Source organism: Cnephaeus nilssonii, assembly GCF_951640355.1.
Source record: "Cnephaeus nilssonii genome assembly, chromosome: 10".
Taxonomy (NCBI): Eukaryota; Metazoa; Chordata; class Mammalia; order Chiroptera; family Vespertilionidae; genus Cnephaeus; species Cnephaeus nilssonii.
Genome location: NC_137081.1, coordinates 55,068,637 through 55,086,079, shown reverse-complemented (window position 1 = coordinate 55,086,079; position 17,443 = coordinate 55,068,637). Strand labels below are relative to the sequence as shown.

Below are 17,443 nucleotides of genomic sequence, written 5' to 3'. Positions count from 1 at the left end.
ATCCCACTTATAAACATATATTTGAGGAGTTGAATTCGTTGTCATAAAATTGCTTTTATCACCAGACATCAAAACGAAAAAAGAAGGGAGTGTGAGGCGCAGTCGGGGTGAGAGAATGTGTGGTTTTAGGGAGATTTCATTTAGATCAGGAAATTTGTTTTCCTAATGAAGGCCATGTCTGTATGGTTATTAGTGATAGTCATTCAAGATCAAATCTTCCTCTTGCCAATGTGATATGGATTCTGATAATTAACCTTCTCTGCAACTCTCCTTTTCACCTTTTCATGCCTGGATAGAATGTTCACCTTCATTTCTGTTGTAATCTACTAATTACTTTCTAGTCCAGAGTTCCACTCATTTTTTTTTTTCTAAAGAATAATTATCTTACTATAATTGTTCTGTAGTTTGGCTTCTATTTAATATGTATGTTCGAATATACACAGCTCTGCAACTTACTGGCTGAACTTCAGCCCTCTGGGTTTGCTTATATTCCTAAGATAGGTGGCTAGGCAACTCGCTAGTGGATGAAAGCTCTGGAATCAGGCAGAGCTGCCACAGACCAACCTTGTAACTTTGGGCAAATATCTTGATTTCTGTGAGCCTCACTATTCCTCTGTGAACTGGAAATATGTCTCATAGGAATGTGAAGAGTTTTCCATTAAAAGCTACATGTAAAAGAATAAAAATAGACTACTGTTTGTCCCCATATACAAAAATTAACTTAAAATGGATCAAAGACCTAATTATAAGGCCTGGAACAATAAATTCCATAGAAGAAAACATAGGGACTAAACTTATGGACCTTGGTCTTAGAGAGGATCTTATTAATTTGACCCCAAATGTAAGGGAAGTAAAGGCAAAAATAACTGAATGGGACTGTATTGAGCTGAAAAACTTCTGCACAGCAAAAGAAACTACCAACAAAACTAAAAGACAACCAACAGAATGAAAGAAGACACTTGCAAACAATAGCTCTGACAAGAGGTTAATATCCAAAATATATAAAGAACTCATAAAACTCAACACCAAACAAACAACCCAATTAAAAAATCGGCAGAGAGCCCTGGCTGGTTTGGCTCAGGGTCTTAGGTTTGACTCCCAGTCAAGGGCATGTATCTGGGTTGCAGGTTTGATCCCTGCCCCCCTGGGGCCAGGGTGTGTGCTGGAGGCAACCAATTGATGTGTCTCTTTCACATCAATGTCCCTGTCTGTCTCTCTCTGTCTCTGTCTCTCTCTCTGTCTCTTTCTCCCTCCCCCCTCTCCCCCTTCTCTCCTTTCCACTGTCTCTAAAAATCAATGGGAGAAAAAATATCGGTGAGGATTAACAGCAACCAAAAAAAAGGGCAGAGGACCTGAACAGACACTTCATCCATGAAAACATACAAATGGCCAACAGATATATGAAAAGATGTTCAACTTCACTAAGGATTAGGGAAATACAAATCAAAACTACAGTGAGATACCACCTGTTAGAATGGCTATTAACAAGACAAGTAATAACAAGTGTTGGAGAGATCGTGAGAAAAAGGAACCCTTATTCATTGTAAACTGGTATAGCCACTATGGAAAACAGTATGGAGGCTCCTAAAAAAAATTACAAATAAAGAAACTTCAGTTGGTTGGAGCATTGTCCTGTACACCAAAAACATTGGGGATTTGATCCCTGGTGGGGGTGTATAGGGGACACAACCAATTGATGTTTCTCCCTCACAATGATGTCTCTCTCTCTCTCTCTCTCTCTCTCTCTTTCTCTCTCTCCCTTCCTCTCTAAAAATCAATAAACATATCCTTGGGTGAGGTTAAAAAAAAACCCTCTTCTGGGCATCTACCCTCCAAATTTGAAAACACTTATTCGCAAAGATATATGCACCCCTGTTTCACTGCAGCATTATTCATAGAGCCCAAGACATGGAAACGATCAAGGTGTCCTTCCATAGAGAATTGGATAAAGACTATGTGGTACAATGGAATACTACTCAGCCATAAGAAATGATAAAATACTGCCATTTGCAACAACATGAATGGATCTTGAGAATATCATGCTAAGGGAAGTAAGTTAGGCAGAAAAAGATTTCATTCATATGTGAGATATAAAACTGAAAGCAACAAATAAACAAAAAAGAAAAACAAACAAAAACTCATAGGCACAGACAACAGTATGGTGATTACCAGAGGGAAGGGGGTTTGGGAGATAGTAAGGGTAAAAGGGGTCAAATATATAGTAACTAGAGGCCCAGTGCACGAAATTCGTGCATGGGGGTGTGTGTCCCTTAGCCCAGCCTGCAACCTCTATTACAATCCAGGACTGCTGGCTCTCAATTGCTCGCCTGCCTGCCTTCCTGATTGCCCCTAACCTCTTCTACCTGCCAGTCTGATAACCCCCTAACCACTCGCCTGCCAGCTTGATTGATGCCTAATTGCTCCCCTGCCAGCCTGATTGCTCCTAACTTCCCTCCCCTGCTGGCCTGGTCACCTCTAACTGCCCTCCCCTGCCAGCCTGGTCACCCCTAATTGCCCTCCCCTTCTGGCCTGATCCCCCCAACTACCCTCCCCTGCTGACCTGGTAACCCCTAACTGCCATCCCCTGCAGGCCTGGTCCCCCCCCCAACTACCCTCCCCTGCTGACTCTGTAACCCCTAACAGCCGTCCCCTGCAGGCCTGGTCCCCCCCCCAACTACCCTTCCCTGCTGACCCAGTAACCCCTAACTGCCCTCCCCTGCCAGCCTCATCACCCCTAACTGTTTTCCCCTGCTGGTCTGGTCCCCCACAACTGCCCTCCCCTGCAGGCCTGGTCACCCCTAACTGCCCTCCTTTGCAGGCCTGGTCTCCCCCCCAACTGCTCTCCCCTGCAGGCCTGGGTCCCCCCTAACTGCCCTTCCCTACAGGCCCAGTCGCCCTCAACTTCCTTCCTCTGCCGGCCTGGTCAACCCTAACTGCCCTTCCCTTACAGGCTTGATTGCCCACAACTGCCCTCCCTTGTAGGCTTGGTTCCTCCCAACTGCCCTCCCCTGCTGGACATCTTGTGGCGGTCATCTTGTGTCCACATGGGGGCAGCCATCTTGTGTGTTGGAGTGACTGTCAATTTGCATATTACTCTTTTATTAGATAGGATGGAAGAAGATTTGACTTTGGAAGGTGCACACATTATGCTATATACAGATGTTATATCATATAATTGCACATAGAAACCTTTATAATTTTATTAACCAATATCACCACAATAAATTTAATTAAAAAGGGAAAAAAAAGAGTATTCCATTAAATAATCCATGCAAAATACACCACACACTATCTCATCATGGGAAGACCTCAGTAAATGTGAGTTGTTGTCATTATTGTTATTATTATCCCTCTGGCTTCCTGATTCTTGATCTGTAGATCCAGCTATAGATTTAGTTGAACACCTATAGAGCGCTAATCTGAGCACCCCCCAAAGACTTCTCTTCTTACATCATTAGAATGAAAGCTCATTTTTACTTTAGCTTCTGTAGCATACAGTGGGTGCAGAAGTATTAGTTTAAAACAATCCTTAAATACCAAGATATCACTCTCATGGAGGAAACATATTCTTCAAACAACCAGATAACAAAATTGTTGTCTTGTTTGTTCTACTATATGTGCAACTGTGAATTAAATCTTCATTCATCTTTTACACTATCTATTTCTAAAGTCCATATTGCAGCTCTTTTGTAGGAAAGAGAAAAACATACAATGTCAACAAGCAGTTGATGGGTGTGGTTTGTGAGTAAGTGGATATGGAAATTAAATATCAATAAAATTTGGGGTGAATAATGTTTTTAAACATGCAACTTATGAAGTTAAGAGAAAAGGAGTGGTAGAATCAGAACGTCTGTAGTTACTCCAGTGATCATAAAAATACCTTTGCAAAGTAGAAGGTATTAGACAAACAACCTTGCCACTCAGTTTTGGGCTGCTATTACCTTTCCATGCCCAACTGCCTTCAGAATGTAGCTTTGGAAAAATTCTTCAGAATGTATCAAAACAAGAAGCTCTGGCTTATCAATAACAATAACCCTGTCATCTCTGAAAGAATACTATGTCATGCTGAGCTAAAAAATGACCCAAGCCCACTTTCCCATTAAGCTATAAGAGAATCTGGTCCTAGCAGCATTGTTCTCCATAAATTCACGGAAGAGAAAACAATTGTTTTCAAATGAACTATGGGGAGACCCAACCTAGGTATCAATATTCTGATTATCATTATATGCATATATGGGTTGCCCGAAAGAAAAACATAATGTGAAAATAAGCCACCATCCTTAGTGTCTGTATCCAGATTTCAAAAAGAATGAAAATCAAATGCGGGAGGAATCAAGATTGATTATATATGTCAAGGACATCAGTTCTGCTTGAACACTGATTAAGTGATTAATGAAGTACTGCCAGAATTACTAAATCTCTTTGCAGTAAATGTTATTACTTCCCTTCATAATTATAAGTTTAGGGGGAGAAAGTGGACTGAATTACTAGAAGAAATTTATAAACTAAATTTCATTCTTTTTTCCTAAATAAAATCCTTGGAAGTCAATGGTTCTGCTATCTACTTCTGAGACCTTTTCTTAGGAAGATAATTTTATTTTATTTATTTTTTAAAAACAAATTGATTTCAGAGATGAAGGGAGAGGGAGAGAGAGATAGAAACATCAGTGATGAGACAGAATCATCCATCAGCTGCCTCCTGCATACCCCTTACTGGGGATCGAGCCCACAACCTGGGCATGTGCCCTGACCCAGAATCAAACTGTGACCTCCTGGTTCTTGGGTCGACACTCAACTCCTGAGCCACACTGGCCAGTGCTGGAAGGAATATGAACATGGCAGAGAAGACTAACTTTACCCATAAACGCAGGTCCATGAACTTCAGAACTGGATGGAGCTGTAAAGCTTATTTAATTGAATCATTCCTTTACACCCCTCCCCAATTTAATTTTGCCTTAAAAGTTTTATGCCCATATACTCAGTGAGGACCATATAGGTCTATGCATAGCTTTCCTTACACACATTCATTAATAACCCAGAAAGAAGACAATTAACTGCTGTATGTCATTGCAATTTAAAGTAAGAGATTTGTCATTTCAAGCAAACATTTATTGAGTGCCTGATATGGCATGTGTTAGGAACCCTGCAGATAAAAAAGTATATATGTCATAGCGTTTGCCTTCAAGGAACTGATGTTCTCCCTGGGAGTATTTCATAAAATGTACAGAAAGAACTTAAAGTATATTTTGACATGACAGGTATAAACACAATGATGTAGAATCCAGGAGCAGAAGGGGTCAGTTTGACTAAGAAGATCAAATAAATCTCTCTCTCTCTCTCTCTCTCTCTCTCTCTCTCTCTCTCTCTCTTTCTCTCTCTTTCACACACACACACACACACACACACACACACACACTTTCATTCAACAAATATTATTTATTAGGGATCTAATATTTGTCACACATGGAAGTACATTGCTGAACTAGACTAGCATGGATGCCTGTCCTTGTTATAGACAGAGAGTTCAGGGTGATGGAAGAAGTCTATGGATGGAGAGGTGACAAGTCAGGTAAGGGGGCATTCTGGACAGAACAAAAACCATCCAAGTTTAGAGGTGATAAAAACAATCAACTGGAGGGTGTCGAAAGCCTAGCTATATACAAGACTTTGGTAGTTGTAGAATACGAAGTTAGAAAGAGATGGTTTGGGGTAATTTTACAAATAATTTTATTCAGAAATTTGTATGTTACTCTTCAGATGAAAGGGGGGTTTTGGAACCAGAGAAGGCATGACCAAGGCTGTGGTGTGTAATACAAATATGGGTGGTGAATCATTCAACAAAAACATTTACTGAGCACCTACTGTGTGCCCAACATTGTTTTAGGAGCTGAGAATACAGACGTAAAGGCAAATGTCCAGGTTCTGGCCCCAGAGGAGTTCTCATTCAGGTGAGATGGGACAGTCTATGAATGGAACTGGAGAACAGTCTGGGGACTACTGCTATGATCTAGCAAGGGAGACAGAAGGTATCAACTCAACTGGTGGTGATGAGAAAGGAAGGAAGGAATGGTTAGACTCCAGCCACCAGAGAGAGAATGCACAGGGGGAATAAATGACAGGATTTGGTGATCAGTGGAATATGAGGATTCTGGAAAAATCCAGAATGACTTGTTTTCTGGCTTCAGGTATTTGATTGGTTGCCAGATGCCTGCCAATCCCTAGGATACCGTGAGGTTGGAATCTAGAGCCTGGGACTACGATTACAGCTTGATCCACGTGTTTAAGCAATGCCAACAGGGCCCTGGGGAGGTTTCTCTTGAGGCCCTCCCACTTCACTCTTTGCATCCCTCTGGTCACCTCCACCTCCTGGTGGTGTCCCCTTCTGCTTCACACAGATCTTCTCTTAGAACTGGCTGAGCGTTTGAAGTGTTAAGTAAATAGCTATAGCTTGAAGAATTAAGCCTTGGTGAGTTTTCTGTACATTTAACCAAAAAAACACTTTATTTATTTATTTATTTATTTATTTATTTATTTATTTTAGAAATTCTGCTCTTTTATTTATTTATTTAGTATTTTATTGATTTTTTACAGAGAGGAAGAGAGAGGGATAGAGAGTTAGAAACATCGATGAGAGAGAAACATCGATCAGCTGCCTCTTGCACACCCCCTACTGGGGATGTGCCCGCAACCAAGGTACATGCCCCTGACCGGAATCGAACCTGGGACCCTTGAGTCCGCAGGCCGACGCTCTATCCACTGAGCCAAACCGGTTTCGGCCAAAAAAACACTTTAAACAAACAAAACAACCATTCCTAAATGCATACTCTTTTTTAGGCAAGCAAAGGGCTTCCTGGTATTCAATAAATTATGCTATGACAGTGGCCATCTAATCCAATACACACATAACATCAGCCTCTGTGCTGCTCCACGTTAAGGGAACTGGAAGGAAATGTTCAAGTGCACGGCTCACACCATGTGCAATGTTTAAGACAAGCTATTAGGAAGCCACAGCTTGCCAACTGCAATCTAATTTCAACCTCCTACGCCAATCCCCTGGGTTTAAACCTCTTCTACTCCATCCACTCACACAGCTGGTGCAGGGCTCACACACTTCATGCCTGGTATCCTGTCTCCAATCTGCCCAGTTCCTTGCTGTTCTGACAGTATTTCAGTTTCGGAAGGGAAGGGGTCCAATCTGTAACCCAGGTAAAGGGGAGCAGCTTCTCTCTGGAGACGGACTGACCTTTTTCAGCTGCACAAATGTGGGTCTGTGCCCTCCAGGGAACAATGGCTTCAGGTCGATCGTGTTCCGGACATTACTCTGTAGCAGGAAGGGATGTTGTAATTGGCCGAATCAATTCCCATTCATGGCTGAACGATGCAGAAAATCTGGATTCCTAACAGGACTTTCCAATCCAATAAGCAAGGAATGTCTAATGCTTGCAGCACGCATATTGTACTTGAAAGAACAAAGTGAAAAGTGTGCCTGCCCTTCGTGGTCCTCTCTGACTGAGTATTTGCTTTTATCCTAGATCATCTGAGAGTTGGTGTTTGTCTCTTAACAACCTGACAGCTCCTAACAAAGCCTGTGCCTTCCATTAACCAACTAAAAAGTGCAGTACATTCTAAAATATCTCTTCGTCCCGCCTCAGAACTTCCTTCTCTTTCCCTGCCCGAGCATTGTCCTTGACTTTGAGCCTTCTTTATTCTCCTGCAGCTTCTGAACCTGGGTAATCACCACCTCCACAGGCCAGTGGACCCCTCTTGCTAAATCTCTTTATGTGTTCTTTCCCCCTTTCTTCCTAATCTCCTCAAATTGTCGTTTCAAGTTCCGTAAGGCATACAATTCTCCTCTCACAGGAGGGGGAAAATGAAACCCAACTTAATCAGCTCCACCAGGCTCCGGTTTTGTGAGGATTCAAATTGCCTGCTAACAACCCCTATGTGAAGTGGATTAACTCTTTCAGACTGTCCTCGACACTCCCTGCCATTCTCCCTCCCACCCCTGTCCCTCCTTCGCTGCCCATCTCATTTAGCAGTAGTGCCCCTTGCAGAAAATCTTATTATCTCTTTAGAAGTTCTTGGGTGTATCTGTATCTTACCGATGAAATGTTAAGTGGAGTTGCACACATGTTTCTTCTTTTTGGCTTTTAGTTTATTTCTCCACCATTTTGCCTTTATATTGAACTCTGAAGTACCTAACAGACATTGCCAGTGTAAATATCCTTACTGACAGTGGCCCTGTTATCTTACAGACTGTGTTGATGACATACCACCTCAGTCACCAGGGAGCCTCGTTCATTACAAAGAGCAAGTTATGGCAAGAAGACACAGTAAGACAGAACTTTCTTACACTTCCCTCACAAACACTGGCATGTTGAAGACCTGGGGGAATATGATCTAAAGACTTGGTCGTCAAAGCAAACAAACAGAGAAGAACTCCACCAACAACAAAACAACGCTGGGAAAGATGTGATGTCATTGAAAGCATGTTTATGAGGACTAGCCATATTAACTGCTTTGAGAATATACCCAATGAAGACAAGTATACATTTACTAAAGGGGGAGACAGAAATGAAAAGAAAACCACGTTTTAATGGTAAGTATGTCCTCCGTCCCTGTCATTTGCACAGGCTGCCATAACAAACTACCACAGCCCGAGTGGCTTAGACAACAGGAAAGATTGTCTCATAGATCTGGAGGCTATAAGTCAAAAATCCAGGTGCTGGCAGCGTTGGCTCCCTGCTGGTGTAGGAGGGAGGATCTGTTCCAGGCCTGCCTTCCTGGCTTATCGACAGATGCTTATCTTCTCCCTGTGTTTCTTTATGTCATCTGCCCTCTATGCATATTTCTATCTAAATTTCCCCTTTTTTTGGAGGACATCGTTTATTAAATTAGGGCCCACCCTAATCACTTTATTGTAACTGGATTACCTCTGTAAAGACCCTATCTCCAAATAAGGTTTCATTATGAGGTATGGAGGAGTTAGGACTTCAACATATACATTTTGAGGGAGACACAATTCAACCCATAACTGGCCCATGCTTCCTATTCAGGCTGGCTGCCTAATTTGCAGGACCCAGCATAAAATGAAAATTCAGGGCCCTGGCTGGGGCAGGGGAGTTGAGTCAATCTACATTTCCCATGGGCACGTGAGTGATTGCAACTTCCATGTCAGAAGGGGCTGGGAACACATTCAGTGCCTGGATCGGGAATGGGTGATAGGTTTCCGCGTAGCCCCCACTGAAGATAGAGAGGTGCTGCCAGCTCGGGGGACAGCGGCTGCCTTGCCCGACCCTTAGAGGCCACTGGCCATCCACTCCTAGACCCTGGGCCTCCAGTCCTCAACCCCAATGCAATCTGATTGCCAGGTAGGTGGAGGATAGGAATATGAAGGGGAGGCTGAAAACCCATCCAGGGAAGTGGGGACTGAGCTTGAGGAATGGCTTTAAGCCCCTGGCTCGTGCTCCATTGCCCCATGAGACTTCATGCCCAAAGCACAAATTCAAAGTTAAAAATGTGTAAGAATTCCAAGACTGCAAACCACAGAGCATTAACGCCCAAGTTCAAGGTCTTTGTGAGCATGGGTCCCTAGGAGACTGCCCAGGTCACATGCCCACAAAGCCCACCCTGTTCTTATTTGTGCAAGGCTAACACGATAGGAAAAAGACTGGAAAACTGCAGACCATTTCTTTGAGGGTAGAGCTGCCTTAAGGTAAAGAGCATCTGCCTTGCTTTCCCCATTTGCACAACAGGTTTAAAATTAGTGCTGGCCTCATCGGACCCTGATAATGATTACCTCAATCCCTATGGGCACTGTATAAATAATAATAAGAAAAAAGCAAATCTTAACTCTGAACATGGCTAACACAAAATAGCAGCAAAATAGGACAAATATTATAGTTAAATAATCACTTGGAATTTCCTGTTTATATTTTCATAATTGAAAAGGAAACTTCTCAGGCTCATAGATACAGAGATCAAACTGATGGTTGCCAGAGGGGAGGGGGTTTGGGAGCCTTGGTGAAAAAGGTGAAGAGATTAAGAAGTACAAATTGGTAGTTACAGAATAGTCATGGGGATGTAAAGTACAGCACAGGGAATATAGTCAATAATACTGTATTGTAATAACTATGTACGGTGCTAGGTGGGTACTTGAAATATCGGGAAAACACTTTGTAAAGTATATGATTGTCTAACCACTATGCTGTACACCTGAAACTAATACAAAATAAATTCTAAAAAAGAAAAGGAACGTTCTCAAGAGCAGAATGCCAAACACTGAAAACAGTGAACATTTCTTTTTATTGATTTTTTTACAGAGAGGAAGGGAGAGGGAGAGAGAGTTAGAAACATCGATGAGAGAGAAACATTGATCAGCTACCTCCTGCACACCCCGTATTGGGGATGTGTCTGCAACCAAGGTAAATGCTCTTGACCGGAATCAAACCTGGGACCCTTCAGTCCGCAGGCCAACGCTCTATCCACTGAGCCAAACCGGTTAGGGCAACAGCGAACATTTTTTATTAGCATATTTCTTTGAAACTTCGGTAGTCTGAAAAGTGCCATAAATTAAAAAGTCATGTGGACACACAAAAACAGAAACCTCTTGCTGTTTTGTTTAGCTCTGTTTCATTAGAACCTAATTTATGGAAATTATAATAATATTCCTCCATTTTTATTGAGTGGCTTTATAAAATATTCTTCTCCAAGTGTTTATAAGGTGTTGTGTTTGTTTTATAATCTGTAATATTTCCTTTTCCTTTGATAAATTAAAAATATAATTTATGTTCCTAGGTTTGAATTGAAACATCTCTTCAAAACCTTCTAAGGATAATTTCTAAAGGAAAATGGATGCAAAGGTCTATACATGTTTCAAGTATGTTACATTGATAGATCATAAGAGGATTCATCACAGAGGGATGAGTTCAAAAGAGGCAAAAAAAAAAGGGGGGGGGGATCATTTCTTCAGAAAACCTGATATAAATAAGCAAATTGTTAGGTCAAGGAAGGGGAGTTGAGCGGACAACTGAGCTCTCTGTGTGGCTCAACCTTTCCAGTCATTGGCTTGGAATCCCCATTGTGTGGTATCAGTTACCGCGCCAGCCAACAATGGGAAAAGAGGTTAGGAGCTTAATGAGAAAGAGCAAAAAGAGCTAGGAGAACTGCAAGTCCATTCTGACTCTCAAAAGCTCAGAGGAAAGGAGCCAGTGAGAGAAACTGAGATGAGAATTGCATGGAGTGGAAGCGGCCTGAGAGATGACCAACAGAGATGGGAGAAACAGAGTCAAGCGGCTGGAGTGATTTGTGATCAGGACGGGCAGGCAGACCAGTGTCTGACATGCTTTCACTTCAACTCCAAATCTCCAGAGTTTAGGAATCACCTAGAAAAGTAAAAAGCAATCAATAGCTCTGCACATTTTTGCTTTATGAGCTATTCACTCCCACATGTGGGAAATACTAGTTTGGAAAAGGAGGAGCTGCAGAGAGAGTAAGAGACTTGCCTCCAGTTCCTCTTGCCACAAAATTAAATCACACGCTGCCAATCAAACATCAGGATACAGAATGACCTATTTAATAGAGTCACAAGGCTATCCAAGAGTTCTTCGAATTAGTGTTTACTAGTAAGTGGCTGGGTCGAATCCCCACTCTACAAGTTCCTATAGACTCATTACTTAACCCTCCTTGATCAGTGAAAGAAGAGTATGTATTAACAGTACCAGAGTTTGGTGAGGATTCAATGTGTTAACATATGTAAAAGGGCATGTTGTAACCAATCCCCAAATGTTAGACACTACCAGGAACAGTTGAGAGGAGCCTTTTCACCTTTGCATTAGGAATGGAAGCTACGGGGTAAGGACTTCTCCCCACTGCTGACTCCAGGGGGTGACTCTCATTACCCTCCTGCAGAAACCTCTCCCAGGTGGCACCCTGTCTTTCCTTCCTTGACCCTGGGGTAAGGAAACACCCTGAACCTCTTCCTCACATTCACTATGTGACACCAGCAGATTCTCTGTTGTCCTCCCCACTCCAAAGCCTTTAACTTGCACACAGATGACCCAACACTCGGTCCTGGTGTTTTCTTCACTGCAGGTTATGGCCCATTGAATGGGTCATGAGGTCAATTACAAAACAAAATAGAATGGATGAGAGTAGCAAAGCAGGTGCACATCCTATTAAGTAAGAATATTTTTTGATGAAACTTTTTTTCAGACATGGATGTCTGTACTACTCTGGATGCTTGTTTCCTCAACCTCCTCTGCTCCGAGGACCTGCTCTCCACTTCAGTGACCACTCCTACAACCAAACCTTGGATCTGGTCACTGCTGAGAACGACTCTACCTCCACAACTCCTTGTTTCCATTGGATAGTCTACCCCTCTGATTCTGCCATTTCTCCTGTCTCCTAACTTTCACTGAGTCTATTATTTTTTATTTTCTTCCTCTTTACCCCATAGAAGTCTTAATGCAAACTTTCTGCTCCTTAATATTTCTACTGGGACTGACTTTTTAGTTTGGGTCATCAGCGTCTTTTTTTTCAAGGGAAATTGCTTTAACCTTCCAGATGGTCTCTTTGCTGCTCTTCAAATTACCCTTTTCATGTCCCAAACTGACCATGGCGTTCCTAAACTTAAAAGTGTGATCTGGTTTCCTTTTGTCCAAACTCACAAGACCCTTCTCAGCAGTACCCAATCACCAATCAGATTTCCCCCTCTTTTAAGCATAGTCCCTCCAACCAAACTCTTCATTCCTCATCTCTCTCTATATGCTTCCAAATACAGACATGTCACAGCTTCCTGTCCTGCCATGACCCTATTCTGGGGGGTCTGCTCATCCACAGGACCTGTTGGGGCAGCATCCCTGTGTGCATCTCACACCCCTACATGGCCTACCAGCCGTGAGAAGGCCTCTGATTCCAGGGCAGAGCACAGGGACTGGCCAGCCAGCTGTGACCAGTGTGGCCAGATTCCTCTCCCATGAAATTAAGGAACTCTTCCAAGGATGCTGCGGGAACTACACATGAAAAGTCCTGCAAGTTGAAGCAGAATAAACTAGTTCACAGAAGGAGAACCAAACAGGGACCATCAAGCAGCCCCTGAGAGAAAGAAAGGAAGAAAAAAATATTTGGTTCATTCCAGTGGCTTGTTCTTGGTTTCCCAGAAGCCTTGGGTCCCCTTGAGATCCTGGCACCCTTACATCCAGCGCCTGCCCAAGTGACCTTCAGAGCCCACTGTCCTCCATTCAAAGGAGCCCAGACTAGAACTTTCAGCCTGTTGAACTACTGCCGCCCACCGCGATTCTGTACCTTTGCACATACTCTGTTTTCCTGGAAATGTCCTAGCTCCTTTTCACATGTGGCAACTATTTACTTACTCTTCAGCAAAACAAATGCCCTATTGTGAGTCCCCAGTCCCTCAGGTCAATCCCTCCTCTGCATCCCTTTCGCACTGTGCTCATTCCCTATTATCATAACACCCACTGCACTGTTTTGAAATGGCGTGTGTTTCAGTATCTGTCTCTGGACTCTCAGCCTCTTGGGAACAGTATCTGATCCTGACCATATTTTTGTCTCCCCGATCTGTGGGTGAGTGGAAGATTCTGCGGGTTCCCTGCCCTCACTGCCGACCCTGGAGGCCACTCACCTGGCACAGTTCTCATTTACCTCGCCTGACTTTCCGTGTCTCCCTGCCTGACAGAGCTCCGGGCAGTGCAGAGCGCCAGGAGATTAGTGCCCCAGGAGGGGCCCTCCATCAGTGCCGGGTGGGGGTGGGAGATGAATGTCTGTGCTTCCTGCCCCTCATGGGTCCCTCAGAAGGACTTTTGTGAAATTGAAGCCCATTTACCGATAATGGCTTTCTTCTCTTCCCTGTCTCATATCCTCACTCCTTCACCGTGCCTTTTAGAATCACCTCCCAATTACTTGCATCCAAATAAATACACACCCCAGTGCTTGCTTTTGGGTGAACCTAAACCAAGACAGGGAGATGAAGCGCATAGTGCTTGACAGACAGAGAATGAACAACTGAGGCCTCCAGCTCCTTGCCCCTCTTCCCATTGGCATAGGATGTCGAAAGACACCCCCACCCTCTCCACCCAAGTTCAGTCTTTTCTCCAGATAGGACCCCATGGTCAAGCCCTTGGACCTCATGCGCATCAGCACTTCACTTTCCTTGGTCACTGGCCATTCAGAAGAGCCTACGTTGGCCATTCCCACAACTGACACAGCCACGGGCTCCCAACACTCTGACCTCTGGGAAGCTGAATGTTACAGAGGAAACTCTCCTATGTTGGTTGGGGCCATTTCACATATATAATTTCAGCCCTCAATATAGCATCAAAACCCGTTTACTTGTCCCCCAATTCATTTCCTTTAGCAACCTCCACAGAGACCATGCCCACCTTTCCCCAGGATGCCCCACTTCCTTCCTCACTCTTTCTACTGTCCTCCGAGGGTATGGGGTACTTGAGTAAGGAGCATCCAGTTTCAGCACTTGTTAGAAGAAAAGGTTCTGATCCCAGAACCACAATACAGCCCCTTAGAATAATCAATTAGAGGCCAGAAGACAGACTGCAGACATGCCAAGTATGGTGCTGTGCTCGGGGCAAGAAATAATTGCTACCGGCTGCCAACCTGTCAAAATGGTCTGGACTGGCCAGAGGAAGAGGGCCTTATGATGAAATTGAAACAAAAGAACAACTCTTAAGTATTATTGTTAGGTTCATTTTTATATATGAGTAAACTGAGAGGTTAAGTAACTTGCCCAAGATAGCAGAGCTGGTAAACAGTAGAGCCGGGATTTGAACCCAGGCAATCTGATTCCTAGAGCCCATGAATTTAACTACTACATGACACTGCATCTACTTATTTTTAGTGCAAAATTATTGACAAATGATTGAAAAGTCAGCACAATACCATCAATTATCTACCCCCTGACTCCCCCACAAGGCCGGGATGCTTATAACACATATCAGAACAATCAATAATACATATCAAACAATTCAGATAAAAAAGACTACGTGCATAATCTGCCTTGCATTATTCCATATCATGTATTAGTGGATATGGAACTGAAATAGGTGCATATTTTTTTCCTAGTTAATCTGTGGATGCCAATCATGGCTAAAAACAAGTCAGTGTGGTGCATTGAACACAATGGTAAACTGAGACACTCCAAAACACAGCTATATACCTCAGCTTCCATGCCTGAAAAATGGATGACTAGAGTAGACAACGTATCAGGTCCCTTCCAATGCTAAGATTTTGTTTTTTTCCATTTGTGTACAGGCAGGAAAAACTTGATTTCAAACCTGTCTAGATTATACTTGAAATTTCACTGATGTGGGGGGTTGGAGTCCAGGAGGGGAGCCTTTTTGAGGATTGGGACACTCCACGCCACATAATCTCTGTGCTCCTTAGAATGCCAGAGGCAGCGTTTTCATATCTGAAGAATCTCTGTGCCAACTGTGTCATATGGTAACTGTCACCCGGAGCATATAGGAAGTAGCAGGTGGTCTGGCTTCAGAGTGTCCTTGAGTATAAAGAGAAGGCACTGCTTAGAAACCTCTCGGGCCAGGATTTGGGTCGGCTACATATAGAAAGGATTAGCCCATCAGTGTTAAACCCTGCTCAGAGGATCACAGCGCATTCTCTCCCTGTGGCTGGGTTCCAGCTCCTGTCCCATGGGCTGCTGCTGCCCGGTTCCAGATACCTGGTGCTCAGGCAAAGCCCACACTTTAAAATGGAGTAAGTACCGCACAGTAAACTCTTAGTGGCCACGGAGCACACTGCGGGTCAGATGTGCATCCACAGAAGCATTTTACTGAACCGACCAAGGAGGGAAGAGGCCTCTGACCTTTGGCCGCTTTGGAAATAAGAACTGCTCAACCTGTTCCTGACAACGCCTCCTGGGAGTGCTAGAGAATACAGTTCAGAAAAGACACGTGTAAAATGTATGCACAATATGCTGAGAGGGAGAACAATGAACGGAGACATGGGTGACACCTTGTTTTACCCCCTCTCCGAACTTATCCCCAAAGGGAGAGGGGATGGCGGCCGCCCCAGGCTCCTCCTGGCTGGGTGAACTTCCCCCTGCATCCCTTCACACGGAGCCTCCACTGGTGGATGCTGTCTTCTCTGCTGCTGAAGCAGCCCGTGCGGTGACTCAGTAACGGGGGCCGCTGCAGGACAGCCTCGCCTGTCTCTTTACACATCCCTTTACCAATCTGACGCACAGTCGGTGCTCAACAAATGTTTGGTGAACTGGTCCGTGTGTGCACACATGTGTTGCAGGTGCGGTGGGAGGCGGGTCACTTTGAAGGACCTCTGGATCCCTGGGGTGCCCCGTGCCTCACCAAGGATCTCACTTAGTCCTCAGCCGTCCTATGCATATCGCAGACCCCATTGTCCTTAACGAGCGAAAATGAGGAGCGAAACGGCAACTTGCTCCAGCTCCCACAGCTGCTCAGGGCCACAGGGGCGCCTCTCCCCCACCTGGTCTGAGAGGCGATAACAGAGAAGATTAAGCTTTCTTGCCCTCCGTGGGCCACTCCACAGGTGCACTTGCTTTGGGAGGGGAGAAACTGGAACATCTTTTTGCCATCCTTTATCCGAGAGATGCTCCCCCCAAATAAACAATTCTCGGTAGCGTTACGTTTTGAACCGCCTCCTAACCTCCTCTGCCCGGCTCGGCTCGTGCGCGGCCGGAGTTGAGCAGAATTGCCTGCAAGCCCAGGCCCCGCCCCTCCTTGCGCCCCGGGCTGAAGCCTGGAGGATGCGGCGCCGAGGAAGGGGGTGCAGGGCTAGCTCGCACTGCAGATATGCAGCCACCAGGTAAACTCGCTCGCCGCCCAGGTTCGCCCTTTCTCCACTCCCTTGACTACCCCAGCCCCGACGTGCCGATCTGGTCCCTCCACCCGGGGCACACTCACCCTGCCACTCGGGAACCGGATCGGGAGAAGGAGCCGCCGGCGCTCCCAGCAACAGCAGCAGCAGCAGCAGCGACCACGGCAGCAGCATCGCTAACCACTAGGCTCGCCGGGCGCCCAGTGCCTCTGCCGCGGGGGCCAGCGCCTGGGCCCCAGCGCCTGGCCCTGCGGCGCGGGAGGCGGAAACTCAGAACCTTCGCGCTCCACCCCCCACCCCTCCCCGAGGGTCTCACTCAGTCACCCCCGTTAACACAGTGCGGACACACGGGGCTCCGGGCTGGGAGACTGGAAAGCCGCGGAGGTTTTCACCGCCCTACCCACTCCGACTCCGAAAAGGGGGAGGAGGAGGAGGAAGGGGTGGACCATCTGCCCATCCCAGAAATTCCTGCCTGTGGGGTGGGGGGAGGCGTTGGGGTGCGGGGGGAGGCTGCCCTGTGCACGCTCCTCCTGCTTCCCGCGGGGTGAGGGCGTGTAAATTAATTGAGAATCTCTGGGACAGGAAGTCCGACATCTGGATT

General features: G+C 45.1%; 1 protein-coding gene across 1 annotated transcript in view; it reads right to left on the bottom strand.

Annotated features, from left to right (window-relative positions):
- PLA2R1 (phospholipase A2 receptor 1) overlaps window positions 1-17,228 on the bottom strand; it is a 108,460-nt gene extending 91,232 nt beyond the window's left edge. The window contains 1 exon segment of the mRNA XM_079781872.1: window positions 16,929-17,228. Within this exon segment, the coding sequence (XP_079637998.1) occupies window positions 16,929-17,016 (88 nt within the window). The 5' untranslated portion in view covers window positions 17,017-17,228.
- Between the last annotated feature and the right edge of the window lie 215 nt (window positions 17,229-17,443).